Genomic DNA, 17,626 nt, shown 5'->3' with positions numbered 1-17,626 from the left:
AAGAAGAGACATTTAAACCCACGATTGGTAAAGAAAGTCTTCATGAATTAAGTAATGATAATGGTATAAGATTGATTACTTTTGCAACCTCAAAGAATTTAATTGTGAAAAGTACCACTTTTAAACATAAAGATATCCATAAATATACCTGGTCTTCTCCAGATGGTAAAACTCATAATCAGATAGATCATATTCTCATTGATAAGAGAAGGCATACTAGTATAATTGACGTTCGTACACATAGAGGTGCTGACTGTGCCAGTGACCATTATTTAGTAATTGCTAAATTAAGAGAAAGACTCTCAGTGATAAATCATAAGCAACAAAATCTAAAAGTTATAAAATTTGATACAGGGAAGTTTGTTGATGAAAGAATTAAGAAAGATTACCAAATTAAACTGTTAAATAGATTTGATGTTTTGCAGGATTTAAATGATGATGAAAATATAAATGAAACAGACGTAAATAAGAATTGGGAGCACATACGTAATGCAATAGAATCAGCAGCTAAAGAAAGTATAGGATACCATAAACCAAGAAAAAGTAAGCCGTGGTTTGATAATGAATGTCATAATCTAATAGAAATAAGAAATCAGGCTAGACTTAGATGGTTAAATAACTCTGATGATACAAATCTAAGCAATTATAATAGAATAAAGCGAGAAGTTAACCGCACGTTTAGAAGTAAAAAAAGAGATTACTTGAAAAGCAAAATTGACGAAATTGAAACAAACAGCAAAAATAAAAATATCAGAGATTTATATAAAGGTGTAAATGAATTTAGAAAGGGGTGGCAACCTAAAGTAAACTTGATAAAAGATAAAGACGGTGATTTTCTAGCTGACCCAAGCGATATTCTAAATAGATGGAAGAACTACTTTAATGACCTTTTAAATGTCCATGTAGGAGATAAAACAGAAGTAAATGAAGTCCACACAGCAGAACCTTTAGTTCCAGAACCTAACTTGACTGAAGTTAAAGATGCTATTAAAAGGCTAAAGAATAACAAAGCACCTGGCATTGATTTAATACCAGCAGAGTTAATTAAATATGGTGGAAATTCATTAATATGTCAAATTCATAAATTAATTTGTTTAATATGGAATAAAGAAGAAATCCCTCAACAGTGGAAAGAATCCATAATTGTTCCTGTGTTTAAAAAAGGTGATAAAATGAACTGCAATAATTACCGTGGAATTTCTCTACTCTCAACAACATACAAAATATTGTCTAACATTATTTTAACAAGACTAACCCCATATGCTAATGAAATTATAGGTGATTATCAATGTGGATTTAAACGTAACAGATCAACTACAGATCAAATTTTTCACATCAGACAGACACTTGAAAAAAAGTGGGAATATAATCAAAATGTCCATCAGCTATTCATTGATTTCAAAAAAGCATATGATTCTGTCAAAAGAGATAAATTATATAATATATTAGTAGAGTTTGGAATACCTAAGAAGCTTGTTAGTATGATAAAAATATGCACCAGTGAAACAGAAAGTAAAATTCGTGTGGGTAATAATATGTCTGACAAATTTACAATTCATGATGGGTTAAAACAAGGAGATGCATTATCTCCATTGCTCTTTAATTTTGCCTTAGAATATGCTGTAAGGAAGGTAAAAGAAACTAAAGAAGGACTAAAATTAAATGGTGTGACTCAGTTGTTAGCATATGCAGATGATGTAGACTTACTGGGGGATGATGTGAATACAATTAAGAATAATGCTAAAATATTTTTCAAAACTGCTAAAGAGATAGGTTTGGAAGTTAACAAAGAGAAAACTAAATATATGCTTACAGCTCGAAACCAAGTGTTAGGTAATAATCAAAATCTAATTATTGATAACAACTCGTTTGAACCAGTTTCCAAATTCAAATACTTAGGAGTAATATTAACAAATGAAAATTATATTAAAGAGGAAATAAAAAGTAGGCTTAATTCAGGAAATGCATGTTACTTCTCTCTTCATAAACTTTTGTCTTCTCGTTTAATATCTAAGAAACTAAAAGTTAAAATATACAAAACAGTAATTTTGCCTGTAGTATTATATGGGTGTGAAACTTGGTCCCTTACATTGAAAGAGGAACATAAATTGAGAGTATTTGAAAATAAAATCCTTAGGAAAATCTTTGGACCTAAAAGGGATGAGGAGACAGGTGAGTGGAGAAGGTTACATAATTTAGAACTACATAATTTGTACTCATGCCCAGATATTATTAGAATAATTAAATCAAGAAGACTTAGGTGGGCAGGACATGTGGCACGAATGGGAGAGGAAAGAGGAGTTTACAGGATTCTTGTTGGGAAACCTGATGGTAAGAGACCTGTAGGAAGGCCAAGACGAAGATGGAGGGACAATGTTGAGATGGACCTAAAGGAAATCGGTAGGGATGGAAAAGAGTATATAGAACTTGCTCAAGATAGGAACAGATGGAAGGCCTGTGTTGCTGCAGCCATGAACCTTCGGGTTTAAGAAGGCTAGAGAGTTAGTTAGTTAGTTAGTAAAAAGAGTTCATAAACAACCTGATATGAACGTTCACGAGGCTGCAAATATTTGTGTTGATAGGGGGAAAAAAACTAAATAGGGATGATGGTAACTTGAATGAGGCTTGGATTCACTTGTTTAACCAGTGGGGTAAAAATAGTGAAGTCTGTTAAATTCCATGTCACCCGGAAGTGACTCGCGCTGCGTCGGAATCTGTGGAGTTCTCATTGGAGGGGATATAGCATTCGTACGCTACAGTAGTCATTCATTCTGTATGGTAATATGGGCACACCGTTCTTTTAGAATTATCTCTTAGCCTCATGGCATTTTTATCTTCATGTAATTTTAAATTCCATATCCAAACACCCTCTTTTACCTAATCCTGGATTTTTTTACATATATGACGAAGTACTGTATGTACTGAAAAGAGACCTGAAGAAGCGGAGCGTAGCTTCGCGAAACGTCGTCTGCAACCATTATACTCACTCACGTAAGTTTTTTATACTTTTTTTTTTTACTGTAAAAGAAAATCTCTATCTTGTATGTAATACTGTTACCATATTCAGAAAATGCAGGATTTAAGTTTTAAAATGATATATAACATGATAGGGTTCCGTAAACAAGAAAAATCAATGCAAATGTCACAAAATCATCGAATGACCCTGTACAGTTTCAGCTTGACTGTCCGAATTTTTCCATGCATAATACGCACCACAGTTTTGGAAGCACAAATTTTGGAAAAAAAGTGTGCATTATACATGAGTAAATATGGTATACTAAATGAACTCTATTCCACAACAAGCAACTTTTCGTTTGGTAATGCATGGTTGGTGGATGGAGTTCCATTGCTGCTGTTTTCTGGTTTTCAAGACCAATGCCTGCTTTAATTGTTTTCAGGCAATTCCCCAATGGCCCTCTCACAATAATGAATCAATATTGAAGTTTTTGAAGCTTCCATTGGGACTCAAACTCACGAGTATCTTGTATCAAAGCAAATCAGTCTCCCCTTCCCCCACTTGACCTACTGACATGTTTCTACGAGTTAAATTGCACTAAGGCTAAAACATTAGGTGCAAAAGAAGAAAAATAGTAATGATAGCTTTCAGTTTCCATCACATACAAGTTAATTCTGTTGTATGGCGACTATACAGTCATTCCTTCTCAATTTCTTTGCTGTTTCTGAGTAACAAAGATTATGTTGTTTATTTGTCTCATCTGATATTTCACAAGACAGGTTTCACTGATGCTATGTATAATTGACAGAAACATCATATTGATATCCTTTATTATTAAAATCCATTTCATTAATACCAGTAAGGGATGGATCGATATGAAATTTTGGTTTATTATCAATGCAAAAATTGCTCTTACTGATAAAGAGCATATGTTTATATTTATAAAAATATAACAAATGGCAGAATTTTGCCCTAAATTGCAGCTACATACAGATACAAGGTGGCAGATATTGTATCTTCCAATATCAGTTGGCAACCCTGTCGGAATGCAGGTGCACATGTACAGAAGTCTCTCATGCTTACGCAGCTGCAAGCCTTGCAATCAGTCTGCCATGAAACGTTTGTCCATTCAGACAGTGATTGTAGCAGTGGAGGCATTCATCCGAATGGGTTCCATTCAGGAGATGCAGATGATATTGCGATGACGATTCCAGAAGAGTCGCCATCAACCCACGCCAGAGCATCACAAAATGATGAATCAAGACAATAAAGAGTCAATGAAAGCATGCAGAAACAGAAGTGGAGGAGGAGGAGGAGGCTTATTCTCTGACGTCCTGATACTTCTCAGTGCAGTGCCTGCTGCATTTCCTGTGATGTCCAGTGAGGTTAAAACACAATAGTACCCAGAGGAATTTTGGAGGAAGCATGTTAACGGGACATAAAATGTTAAGTTGTGCATAAACCCAACCAGCAAGCCACAAATTATTAATCTTCCTAAACCCTTAGTACGGCACGCGGTCTGACGAAAGTAAGCCCAGTGTCGCTGAGGCTTTGAGCGGGAAATTTGAATTTGTATACATAATGGAGAAAAATCGTAATAACTCTGGCACTATGGGACCAATCTACTTCGGATAACTTTTGTTTTGCAGGTAATACATCGGTGCATGCAACCATGTAAAATTTGGATGACCCAACTGTGGGGGGGTTACGGGCGGGGGCTGCATCCCCCGAATTTCAATGAAAAAAAACATAAAAATGTGGAGTTTGCCCCCTCTTCTCCAGCTACTTTGGGGAGAAAACCGGAACTTTTGCTTTTTTTCAAAGAATGGACCTTCCGCAACAGAATGAAACTTGATTCATGTTCGTGGGTGCAATACAATTTGAATAATAAGGCTAAACGTAAAACTCGAGCGAATTTTAGCCAATTTGCATATTATTCATAAAATTGTTATACGAGGGCCACTATTTATATTTTGAGCCTTGGCAACACTGAAGTTAGGCGCGATTTGACGTTTGCACGGAATCGTCTGGCATTATTGACCATAACGTACTTCAAATGTTTTGTCAATAGCTTCATTTGTGTTGATTATGTTGCCTTGGAGATTGCGCGACAACAATAAAATGGAATTAACTCGTGAACATTTTCGTGCGATGATTTTTTATGATTTTCGACGTGGATTATCAAGACAAGAGTGCATCGATCAACTTACTTCCACATTTGGCGATGAAGCCTCATCCTTTTGCCACTGTGAAACGCTGGTATAACGAATTTACCTAGGTAATCGTGGCCGCCATTCGCTCACCGACGAGATTCGCGAAGGTCGTCCAAAATCAGTTGTTGTTCAAGAAAACATTGATGCTGTGCAAAACCTAATACTGCAAGATCGTCATGTGACATACTGTGAGATTGAGGCAACCATAGGCATTAGTTCCACCAGCATATATAAAATATTACATGATCATTTAGCTGTGAGAAAGGTATGTTCTCGTTGGATCCCACACAATTTGACAAAAACTCAAAAAGATGCTCGCGTCAATTGGTGCAAACAAATGCTCAATAAATACAATCGTGGTGCTTCAAAAGACGTATACAAGATTGTAACAGGTGACGAATCATGGATATATGCATATGAGCCGGAACGTAAACAGCAGTCGACTGTATGGGTGTTTCAAGATGAACCCAATCCAACAAAAGTTGTTTGCGCTAGAAGCACATCGAAACAAATGGTCGCCTGTTTTTTCGGGAAAACTGGTCATGTGGCAACTGTGCCTTTAGAGGAACGTAGAAAGGTCAACTCTGAATGGTACACAACAATTTGTTTGCCAGAGGTCTTCGGTCAAATACGGAAAACAAACAAACGCCGTCGGATCATTCTTCATCAAAACAATGCCAGCTGTCACACATCTCGTCTAACAACCGACTTTATGAACAGTCAAAAAATCGAATTGATGGGTAACCTGCCATACAGTCCTGATTTGGCACCCAATGACTTCTTTTTGTTCCCGAATGTCAAGAATAAATTGCGTGGACAACAATTTTCGTCTGAGGAAGACGCCGTTGATGCGTTCAAAAACCATATTATGGAGGTGTCTCAAGAAGATTGGAAAAACTGCTTTGACAAATGGTTCGAACGAATGCAAAAGTGTATTGACCATAAAGAAGAATACTTCGAAAAACAATAAAGCAGTTTTCAATGCCAAATTCCTGTTTTTTCATTGTTAAGCTCAAAATATAAATAGTGACCCTCGTAACTGACACTATGGGACCAATCTACTTCGGATAACTTTTGTTTTGCAGGCAGAACATCAGTGCATGCAACCATGTAAAATTTGGATAACCCAACCATGGGGGGTTACGGGCGGGGGACATAAAAATGTGGACTTTGCCCCCTCTTCTCCAGCTACTTTGGGGAGAAAACCTGAACCTTTGCTTTTTTTCGTTCGCTCTTGCATCTTGTGTAGCTACTGTGAATCTTTCTTCCCTGTTGACTCGGCTCTTTGTGGAAATATGTCCGGAAGGAAATGATTGTGCCTTAGGGAAATCGATGAGCTGTTATATGATACGAACTGTTTATGGTGATGCCTTTGTTAGTCCTAACAGAGGAGGGAAGAGAGCCTTTGCAATCGTTTGTTTTGTCTATACTTCTGGATAGACGCACGCTTTAGACTCATGCTTCTGGCCTCTGGCTATCGTCAAGCTTCATTGCATTTCTAACATAGAGGCGACAGAAAGCTGACACCGCTAAACCTCTTCCAATCCAGCCTCTCCTTGACCCCCCCCCCCCTTGCTACTACTTTCGGCTGGATCACCAGGTCTAAACACAAAGAAGAATGTGTGCCTTATCAGTACTAAATCACAGCGTTGGAAGCTTGGAGGAAAACAACATTGTAAATACCAAGCATTCATTGTGTCTGTCAAGTGTGAGCCCAAACACGTGACATATTCCGAGAAAGGAGGGGGGGAAGATTTGGAATTTTCGTAAACACATGTTCCCGAACCGAACTGTCAGTGTTTCAAACTCAATATACAAATATAAGTGTGGCAAACCCTCGATAATTGTATCTAAAGCTGTTTGTTCCATATATGCAACCGCGACTGACAGGGACATACTTTTTTTGTTCCACATATGGAACGGAGGGGGACTAAAGGTTAAGGGACAATGAAATGTTATATCGAGTCAAGTTTCAAAAAGGACGTCGGAAAATTCAGAGACATCATTCGACTCTGAAAGTTACTGCATCGTGAGATTTATGTATATATATTTCTTTGCCGATCTTGACAAAATCTAAAATTTTACCATTTCTTATAACTCATTCGAGTATTAATTCAATGCAGGAAGAATGGGTGTGCATGGACACGGAACCACACCAAAAAAAGAGAGAGCACTCACTTCGTTCAAAAAAAAAAAAAAAATGTTACGTACGCAAACATTTGTCAAGTGACACAGGCACCATATGCCACAGTAGTTGGGAGCGCAAATTGCAATGAGGGGCGTGCATTCCATGCAATGTCAACATACCAAATTATTTACTACACACATTAATTAAATCCGTGCACATTTCTACTACTACCATCACCTCGTAACTAGGAATTGTTTTTAACCTAATTTGTCTTCAATGACCAACAAATGCTGAATTTATTCATGAGTATTCAATAATTTGTACAATCGCTCATTTACAATCCACATTCTGCGTCAACTGATCCATTAACGTTTAGTTTTTGGTTTTTAATCAATCTTGGTAACAACTGCATTACTTGCCACATCAACTATTTACACGTATCTTGGTTTATACAACATTTAACCAATGGACAAATTTATATACACGTCCATAAAATTTAACAAGCATTTGGTATTTGTTTCCTTGTAAAAATAGCTCTGATTTTTATTCAAATAAGAACTCTGGTTTTTCCAAACATTGTTCTCAATTTATAACGATGATATAATACTAAATAACACTAGGCTCATCTCTTGTATTTTACATGGTAATCTTATTCGCCATGCAACAAAAACTCAAGTTTTATTAAGTCATTCTAATGCTACTATTTTGGCATAAAGGTGGGGTGGGGGTGTTAGTATCAACACCTTTCTTTGTTTCTCAAAAATTATATTACTGTCTTTTTAATTAATAGAATTTCGCTTCTAGCGTTCGATCTCAATTTTTAACGAGTTCGTTATCCTTGGTTAATCCACAATCAAAAAGGGAGAGATTCGTTTCTTGACACTAAATTACAGAATTTTAGTTCTCACAATTTTTGTACTAGTTTTTGGTAAGCGTGTACTTAGCAAGCAAGCACTGCACAATAAACTTACGTTCGGTAAGGGAGTGCATTTTACGACTTTCTTGTTGCCGAAATTGTCAAAGTACATAATTAAGTTCGAGAAGAGAAAATAAACTGTTTCACAAGTCAAGACCAATGCATTGTATCTTTTCACGACGAATAAGTTCGTAGAGGGGCAGCCTAGCCTGTATGCGAATAACACTATTCAGAGGTTATCACAAATTCCTGTTTCACTGAGCACCAAATAGGTAAAATTTCCAACATACCTGTTCGACCGTTGTAATTTTTAGTATGAACACTTAATCTGCAATCCTGCCATTTGCAAACTTATTTCACTTTTAGTTTTTACGATACACGAGGTCAAGCAATTTTACAAATGGCTGCTCCTTCCTCGTTGACATCTTGAAACAAGCTGGTCACATCTACGCAGGTGACGTAAAGTGCATGCGCTGGAGCTTGATAAAATTTGCTCTCTCTCCTACATCGGCCGGCGAAGAAGTGAAAGTCAGAATTTAAAGCAAACTGAGGTCGAGGATTTCGTTGGGGGAGTTGCCGTCAGAGGCGGAAGTTATCGAAAAGGAGATAGCATATGCAGAGCCATCTAGTAGAGAGTGAATGAACTAGATGATTTGAGAAGCTTCACTACTAATGTTGTAGCGATTTTTCAAAAGTACATAATATGAGAAAAAGCGTTAACACTCCTGAATGGAACCTGTTCAGATGACCAGATGAACACCTCCACTGCCAAAATTTATGTCTGAACAGGCGAATGTTTTATGGCAGACTGAGAGACTTGCAGCTGCCTATGCATGGGAGACTTCTGTGCATGCGCACCTGCATCCCGAAAGGGTTGCTAACTGATATTGGTAGATACAATATGCACCACCCTGTACATTGGAAAGATAAAATTCAGTAATTTAACCAACAAACTGATATGCCTATATCAGCTGATAACAATAGAATATTGATAATTTGTTCGATCCTTAATATCAGCAACTATTACTGAGCATGCTATTTAAAGCATGCAAGTTAATTAAATTATAATCCTCACCTGGAAAACTACAATAAATGCAAGCCTAGCTGCCAGAACATGCCAATATAATGCAGTCTTCTTGTATTTATTCTCGGCATCTGGTGGCTGTCTGTATCCATTGTACCTACGAAGTTACAGGACAAAATTAAAAGAAAATGAAATTTGCTGAAGAGATTTAACATTGTATGTGCCATTAAAATTATTTTACACAAAAATGAAAGAATGACAAAACAGTTTGATAATTAATCATTCACAGAAAAACAACAGTGCAGCAGTGTAGTCAGTGAGAAGTGATAGGTGACAGGTATTGACGAGAAAAGTACTTTAGGTAGTGTTTACTGCATGGTTGATGGTAGGTGAAGTTCATGAGGAAAATGGGAGGGGGTGAGGATTATTGGCTTTTTGATTTATTTGGTGTTTTAAGTCCACTTTATGCAAGTAAGGCTAATCGAGACTGGACCTACAGTTTAAACTGGGATCCGAACCACTATGTACCTCCACTGAGTATTGACCCCGGGATGCCTTAATTACAAGGCGACGACTCTATCACTGCACCATTGGGTAGGACATAGGAGGATTATTGGGTGGCTAGGTTCACCGGCGGCTCCAGGGTGGGTACGATGGTACGGCCGAACCCCTTGTTGTTTCACGGACGCCGGGGCAACATGAAGGCAGAACGTAGCCAGATTTTATTTACTGAATGCATCCTTTGGGGTAAACTTGTTCTTGTCTTGCGCATATTTGTTGCCATGCAACTTCCATGTTGCAAAGTTCCAACTGAAACATTTTGAGATATGCAAGAGGAAAAAAATGCAAAAACAACGTTCCTTTTGTTTGTTGACAGTTGATTGAAGCAGCAATCACGTGGAACCTGTCCTCTAATGCAGGGTTTTTCAACCTGGGGGTTGCGAGAGTATCTCAAAGGGGTCGCAAAGGGAGGTGAAAAAGATAAATGTAATTAGGAACTAGTATCAGAAAAAATATTTTTTAATTATTTTGAATTTATTTTGATGACATATTTTTATTTCTATACTTATAATTAAATATAGCAAAAAATATTAAATATTTTTTAAGAGATGAAGAATAGTTTAAAAAACAATTCAAATAAAAGAGGTATGAAACTAGTGAAAACTGCATATTGAAATACAAGAAAAATACAAATACAACAAAAACTGCATATTGAAATACAATGCAAAATGAAGGCTAGTGTGAAACCTGAGCCTGGTGTGATTTCACTAGTGCGGCAATGTCCGGTTCAATTTTCATGATGCACATTATCAAGTCACTCTCAACTGACAAGCAGTTTCTGGTCTTTGTTTTAATGCTTACCATGGAAGAGAAACCACTTTCGCACAGATACGATGTAGCAAAGGGAATTATCATTTTTAAAGCAGCAGATACCAGACCAGGATATTCTTCTCTTCTCTTCACCCAGAACTTGTCCAGGTCTTCATTACAGAATGCCAGTTGCAAATTTATCGCACAATAGTTCTATCAGTTCGTCAAGAAGTTGTGGGCTTAGATTGGCTGTTTTGATGGCCTCCTCAACGAAGGGGTTTAATATCCATCTTGAATCTGCATTTTCATCCAAGGGAATATATTCTACCATCTGTTCTTGAAGCCCTTCTAGATGTTTGCACATTAAACTGGACAGTGTCTTCATGTCAAAAGAATAATCACTAGTTGATAAAAAGTCTTGAGTCAGAGGAAAATTTTCAAAATTGTGGGTTTTGACTCTGGATGCCCAAACTCCTAATTTCTTCTGAAAAGCATTTACTTGGTCTTGAACAAATAAAATGGTTTTGTCCAGTCCTTGGAAGGTCAAATTTAAGTCACTTAGATGAGTGAAGATGTCAGCCAGATAAGCCAGCTGAAGCAGCCATGTTTCAGAGGTAAAAAAATTCAGCTAGTTGGGGATTGGATTCTTGTAAAAACAGTAACAATTCCGAGCACAGTTCGAACAACCTATTAAACACCTTTCAGTGTGACAACCACCTTACCTCGGTGTGCAGTAATAGTTTTTTGTGGATGGAACCCATTTCCTCGCACAATTTTTCTAACAGTCGACACTGCAATGGGCGGCTCTTCACATAATTAACAATTCTGACAGCATCATGCAGAACCTGAAGCTCATCTTGCATCTTCTTTGCGGCTAGGGCTTGCCAATGTAGGAAACAATGCACCCATTTCGAATTTGGCAAGATAGATCGCAGTCTTTCCACAAGCCCACTCTTCTACCAGTTAAGGCCTTGGCACCATCGCTGCAGATTGAAATACACTTTTCCCATTCTATTTCAAATGGACTTGTAGCCTCAAGAAACACCTGATATAAAGATTCGCCAGTTGCATGTTGAGGCAAGGGTTTGCAGAACAATATATCCTGTTCCACAGATTCAGTCGATTGGAATCGGATGAAACACAAGAACTAAGCACAATTTGTTACATCTGTGGACTCGTTCATTTGAACAGAAATAAATTCACTTTTTTTAATCTTCTCCTTCAGCTGGTTGTGAACATTTTGGGTCAAATAAGAAATACGCCTTGCCACTGTATCATTCGACAATGGAATCTTTGATACTTTCATAGCCTCTTCGGGGTTGATAATTGTTGACACTATATCAAGTGCACAAGGAATAATAAAATCTTCTGCAATAGTATGTGGTTTGCCTTTTTTTGGCAATTCTCAGACACACTTGATTTGATGCCTGAAATGCTTTTTGTCTAACATTGGTCATGTGGGTGATTGTTAGCTTCCGATTTTGAAGTAGGTACAGAGAGTTTGCGTTTGAAAAATTCTAGCAGTTTATCTTTCAACGAAGGATGTTTAGATTGCAGGTGCCATAACATCTTGGAAGGCTTCATGCTTTCAGCAGACAACAGTTCATTACACAGCACACACTGTGGCTGATTTCCAAGTACCGTGAAACCAAATCTCAAATATGATTCATCATATCTTCTGACTTTCAGTCTTTTTGATGGTTCATCATCTGCGGAATGAAAACTTCCAGGTCTTTGAAGGAACTTATCCATTTTGATTTTTTCATTCATAGCACAGAATTCATATCACGATGCATTTGTTAACAAGAACATTTATAACATATAAATGTTATTTATATGAAGAATAAATGTCCTTATTATCTCCTTTTGAGATAGAGTAAGTCTTTGTTTTTATAATTTAGCATGCATCAGTTCTACATCTGAATAAACTCAATATGCCACTTTCTTCATTCTGGTTTTCTACAATCCTGATCTTCAGTTTTCAAAACTCAGCATCTGGCTAAATCACAATCAAATGTAGAACATATATGTGTCACTTTATGTAACTTTCCTCAAAGCATTCATTTGAGGTATTGTAGCATTTATAAGGAAGATGAAAGCAGATATCCATTAACTTCTTCAAATTCAACAAGGCATATTTTATACATATGAGTGCCATTCCACAACTATCCAATCTTTTGAAAGATTATATCATAATCAAAGTTCATTCAAGATTCATAAAAGGCTTCTATATAGCTTAAGCATCCAAATTATTATAAAATTGCAAAGTTCAATGCTTTAAAAGAAACAACAATTGTACAAATATATATCCATCCCATATTGCTATATCTGTACTTATCTTTGTTTCATTTTAAGATTCCTCTCCAAAGTCACAGACAACTAATATCAGAGAAACTAGTTCAAGAAAGATTTTTTAGCATGAGTTATCTTCAATTGTTTTTGTTTTATATTTTTATCAATAAGTGCTTAACAGATTGAATGTTTGTAAAGTAAATGTGCTCTGTTACACCTATATTGCAATGTATATCACAATATACTTATCTAGTGATTACAATTACAGTTTTTTTGAATTTTGATACAACAAACCAAGAATGACATCATAGTATACATTGAACAATTTTGAAGAGGTGACCTTTGTATATAAACCTTGATGCCTATGCAAATGTACACAATTTTAATAAAATTAATTATAAATTTGAATGTATCTTATGTTGCTTTTCTGAAAGAACACATATGATTGAAGATATTTGTTTTCATATTGTCAGTCAAAAATAACTGTTATGAATATGAATCCAATATATTGCACAATTTGATAATATTGTCATGATATACAAATTGGCTTTTTTAAACATCATATTTAATAAAATTAGTTTAAATAGCAATTTCAGACACGTAATTGCATTATATGAATAAATTTTGAGCAATCATATGCCCAAAATTATTATAACTATTGCACAAATGTGGAACTCTGAACTTAGTCTAACCATTTTCAAATGTTATTATGACAAAGTATTAATTATATTGTCATAAGCTGTCCTGGGTTTGTTAATAAATCAACAATGGAGAAATGATTTCATCGACAATTGGAAAGGGATTGATTTGTTTGGAATCTTTTGTTGTTCTTCGCCGAGTTGTGTATGTGTTTACACACATAAACTCTTATTACAAACCAGAAATTACATATGGGGGTCGCTGGCAAGAGGATGTGATAAAAGGGGGTCGTGATAGGAAATTGGTTGAGAACCACTGCTCTAACTTCAACAATCCCTTATAAGATCCATTCTCACTTTTACGAATTAAATTTTCTGTGTTTCTTTTCCCATTCACTGCTTCAGAACGCAGCAGGCGGCTGTTCAAAAGGGCTACTGAACGTTTTTGAACATTTTAATAATCCACACCAATAAGCGGCACGATAAACATTTTTTTTTAAAAAAAAAAATAGTTCGTAGTATTGCTTCCCTTCGGATACTCAGTTGTGGTCTGATAGTAAGTAAATTGCAGGCATTAGAAGAGTACGGTCTTAACAGGTTTTCCATTTTCGCATCCAATGATAGTGAGTACAGCAAAGAAAAATACTGTCAGGGACAGAAAATAGGAAAAGGCAGAGAGAATGGGAAAAGGCTACATTGCGTCAGTCTACTTTCATGAATAATTTTCTGAAAAGTTCGAAATCAGGTGTTATTGAAATCATTGAAAACTGCCTTCTAGCGAATGATTTTTGTACATTTTCCTGAACAGTATCATAGTGAAAATTTTTTTGCTATTCGAGTTTCGAAACTAGAGATATTGACACTTGAATTTTGGATAACATTAGTTATCCAGGTTGTGTTATTTTTGCATTTGCTTCTCTCCTGGCTTTTCTTTTAAATCGCAATAAAATATTGCTGCAAGAATTGGACATTTCTAGGTAAAGCTACGTATAGTATTAGGTACGGCTAACAACAAAACGAAACCTGTTATTTAAACAAACTTTCATCCGTGAAGTTAAGTTATTGAGAGACAATGAGAACACTTAACATTTCACCCCTGAAAAAAAAAAAGTTAACCAAATCATACGTTTTGGGAGAGTATTTGAGTGAAGTAGTCATACCTAATTCTACAGTTTCACCCATTTTTCATACTTCCGGTCATCTTAATGATTCAAATGCAAGAAACAAATTTTTGTTTATATTCCCCAAAAGAAAATCAAATATTAGGGTTAGCCATGTAATTATACTGTTCGGAACTCTGAAATTCCAGATTTCTTTTTTGTAGCTTCTAGTTTTTTTGTTTTTTTTATGTTGGTAAAAATCTTAATTTTCAGGGTTAACACGGTAGCTAATGAGGTAAGATGTTTGCAAAAAATATTATCCATTTCTTTAAATTTTCTTAGGGGCAACAGGTTACGTGTTTTGATTGTCTCTCAATAACTTAAGGTTTAATAAATGATATTGTATGCGCATTTTGTATTTTGTTTAACCAGACACAAGGTTACATAATTTAGAACTACATAATTTGTATTCATGTCCAGATATTATTAGAATGATTAAATCAAGAAGACTTAGGTGGGCAGGCCATGTGGCACGAATGGGATAGGAAAGAGGAGTTTACAGGATTCTTGTTGGGAAACCTGATGGTAAGAGACCTGTAGGAAGACGAAGATGGAGGGACAACGTTGAGATAGACCTAAAGGAAATCGGTAGGGATGGAAAAGAGTGTATAGGGACAGATAGGGACAGATGGAAGGCCTGTGTTGCTGCAGCCATGAACCTTTGGGTTTAAGAAGGCTAGAGAGTTAGTTAGACACAAATGATCTGTGATAATGTGTGTTATGTGAGAAAAATCGAGACGCAAGACCTTGACTTGGAATTTATCATATAAATGGCTGATTTCTGTGCAGTTTTCTGAAGCTCGGACCATTCCCTAATTGGTGGAGTGTTTCAGATCTGCAGCGACAGCTGTTCTTTACTCAACAGTAAAGTCAATCATTAGATCATGTTTGTGCATACCAATTTCGACAGCCAGCATAGAGAGAAGTTTCTTGAAGTTGACTTCGGTGAAATCAAAAATAAGAACCACCATGACACAAGATCGACTCTAGGAATTATTGATGTTTGTTGAACAAAACTTGTGCAGAAATGTTAATTTAATATTGCATTGATAGATTCAGATCGTACGGCCCTCGTAGACTTCTTTTGTAAACTCAACTATTAACCTTGGTATTTTTAACATGCACAAACATTTCAGTACAAATAGAGGAAAATTAAATAAACCTTACGGCACCGGCACCACAACAGAAAGGTAGATTTCGCCTGCTTAGAGTGTAAGGTGGATGATAATATTTTGGAAAGGATAGAAATCAATGGTCGATCATAAGTTAACTTTCGTCTTTCGGAACACACATTGAAAAAATATTGTGTACGTAATACCTCTTATCATGTACTAGGTTTTATTATAACAAATACAAAAGACATTAACAATATAGAGGCATTAATTATATTATTTAATTATTAAATATTAATAATCAAATGTTAATAGTTTCGTTAGAAGCATATAGAAATAAGCCTGTATAATATGGGATCCTTTTCACTAGTGCTGTATATTTCAAAAAGTTCTTACGTTAACTATACTGTATTATTAAACATGAAAAAATTGTCATACAGATACTACATATAAAATTGCTAGAAAAAATTTAATATAAGGGGGGGGGGGGTTGTTTTGCTTATCGTACCCCTTGTTCAAGTATCCTGAAAATGCCAGTGGCAAGGTTTAGTCCAGGGGGTATAGTGACGTGCATGTTTGATATGTAGGCCCTTTCCCATCGCCTGCTGGAAGAGGTGTCTGTGTACAATTGTTGGGGTTTCCCTTACACGTGTGCAATACAATCCCTCCTCCTTATTTCCTGTTTAATGTGATCATGTATATGGTTGAGTGGGGTAAAGGGCTCTGCACAGATCAAACTCTGCCATTAAAAATAAAATAATAATAAATAAATAACCAATATTCAATTGGTGGAAAATTTCCTCTTGAAAGTGTTTACCTGCAAATCGTTACATCCTCTGCATCATTGAGTGGGGATGTGCCCTCGACAAAGTCCGAAGTGTTGAAGTAGGACAGCGAGTGGTTCAGAAACCCTTTCAAAGATTGATCTTCGCTGACTGTTGCAATGTACACCAAACGAGGAATAAACTTAGAAGTGAAAGCAATGATGAAAGCCTGAAAAGACAATAACAGATGACAGAACTATTAGTTATTCTCTCTCTCTCTCTCACACACACATTCTGAGATATACGAGGTTTGGCTAGAAAAAAACCGGATTGATGTTGCTATTGGCAAACAACGAATGCGCGAAGGTTGAGCAATGCATGATTCTATACTACCATACCCTGCCTACAGAATGACTAATTGCCCTGGGTGCAGGCCTCTCAGTTTCGCTGTGGCACTTGGACAAAGCGGAACGTGCGTCTGTGCTCCGTCGGAAAAATGCTGAGTATTAAAATGGAACAGCATGTCAATATGAAGTTCCTTTACAAACTGGGGAAATCCGCAACAGAAGCATACGACATGTTAAAATCTGTGTACGGGGATGAGTGTTTATCACGCACACAAGTGTTTGAGTGGTTTAAACGGTTTAAAGAAGGACAGGAAATGATCCAAGACAACCCACGTTCAGGACGACCATGCACGTCTAAAACGGAAACAAACATTCAAAAAGTGAGTGATGTGATTCGAAAAAATCGTCGATTGACCATTAGAGCAGTTGCTGAAATCACAGGAATAGACAAAGAAAGTGTTCGACAAATTTTACACGAGAATTTGAACATGAGTAAAGTGTGTTCAAAACACGTGCCAAGGAACCTGACATTGGAAAATAAGGAAGCTCGAGTGAACATTTGTACGGACACTTTGAAGAACATTGAAACAGATCCTACATTCTTAGAGAGAGTGATAACCTGTGATGAATCGTGGTTTTTCACGTACGACCCTGCCACAAAGCGCCAATCAATGCATTGGAAGACCCCGAGTTCGCCACGTCACAAGAAAGCTTGCATGAGCAAGTCCAACTTCAAAGCCATGATGATTATCTTTTTCGACATTC

At 36.5% G+C, this 17,626-nt stretch overlaps 1 protein-coding gene across 4 annotated transcripts in view; it reads right to left on the bottom strand.

The window, feature by feature from the left end:
• LOC145986604 (anoctamin-1-like) overlaps positions 1–17,626 on the bottom strand; it is a 103,173-nt gene that overhangs the window by 21,230 nt on the left and 64,317 nt on the right. For all 4 annotated transcript variants that reach the window (XR_014441597.1, XM_083120804.1, XM_083120805.1 and 1 more), the window contains exons 14-15: positions 16,568–16,743; positions 9,289–9,394 (exon numbers count right to left, since the gene is read on the bottom strand). Coding sequence is in view for 3 of the 4 variants with exons in the window: in XM_083120804.1 (XP_082976930.1) it covers positions 9,289–9,394; positions 16,568–16,743 (282 nt within the window). In the remaining variant the exon portion in view is untranslated. The remainder of the gene's footprint in view (positions 1–9,288; positions 9,395–16,567; positions 16,744–17,626) is intronic.

This window comes from Lepisma saccharinum, chromosome 4, assembly GCF_977018435.1.
Source record: "Lepisma saccharinum chromosome 4, izLepSacc3.1, whole genome shotgun sequence".
Taxonomy (NCBI): Eukaryota; Metazoa; Arthropoda; class Insecta; order Zygentoma; family Lepismatidae; genus Lepisma; species Lepisma saccharinum.
This window is presented reverse-complemented; position numbering and strand designations above follow the sequence as displayed.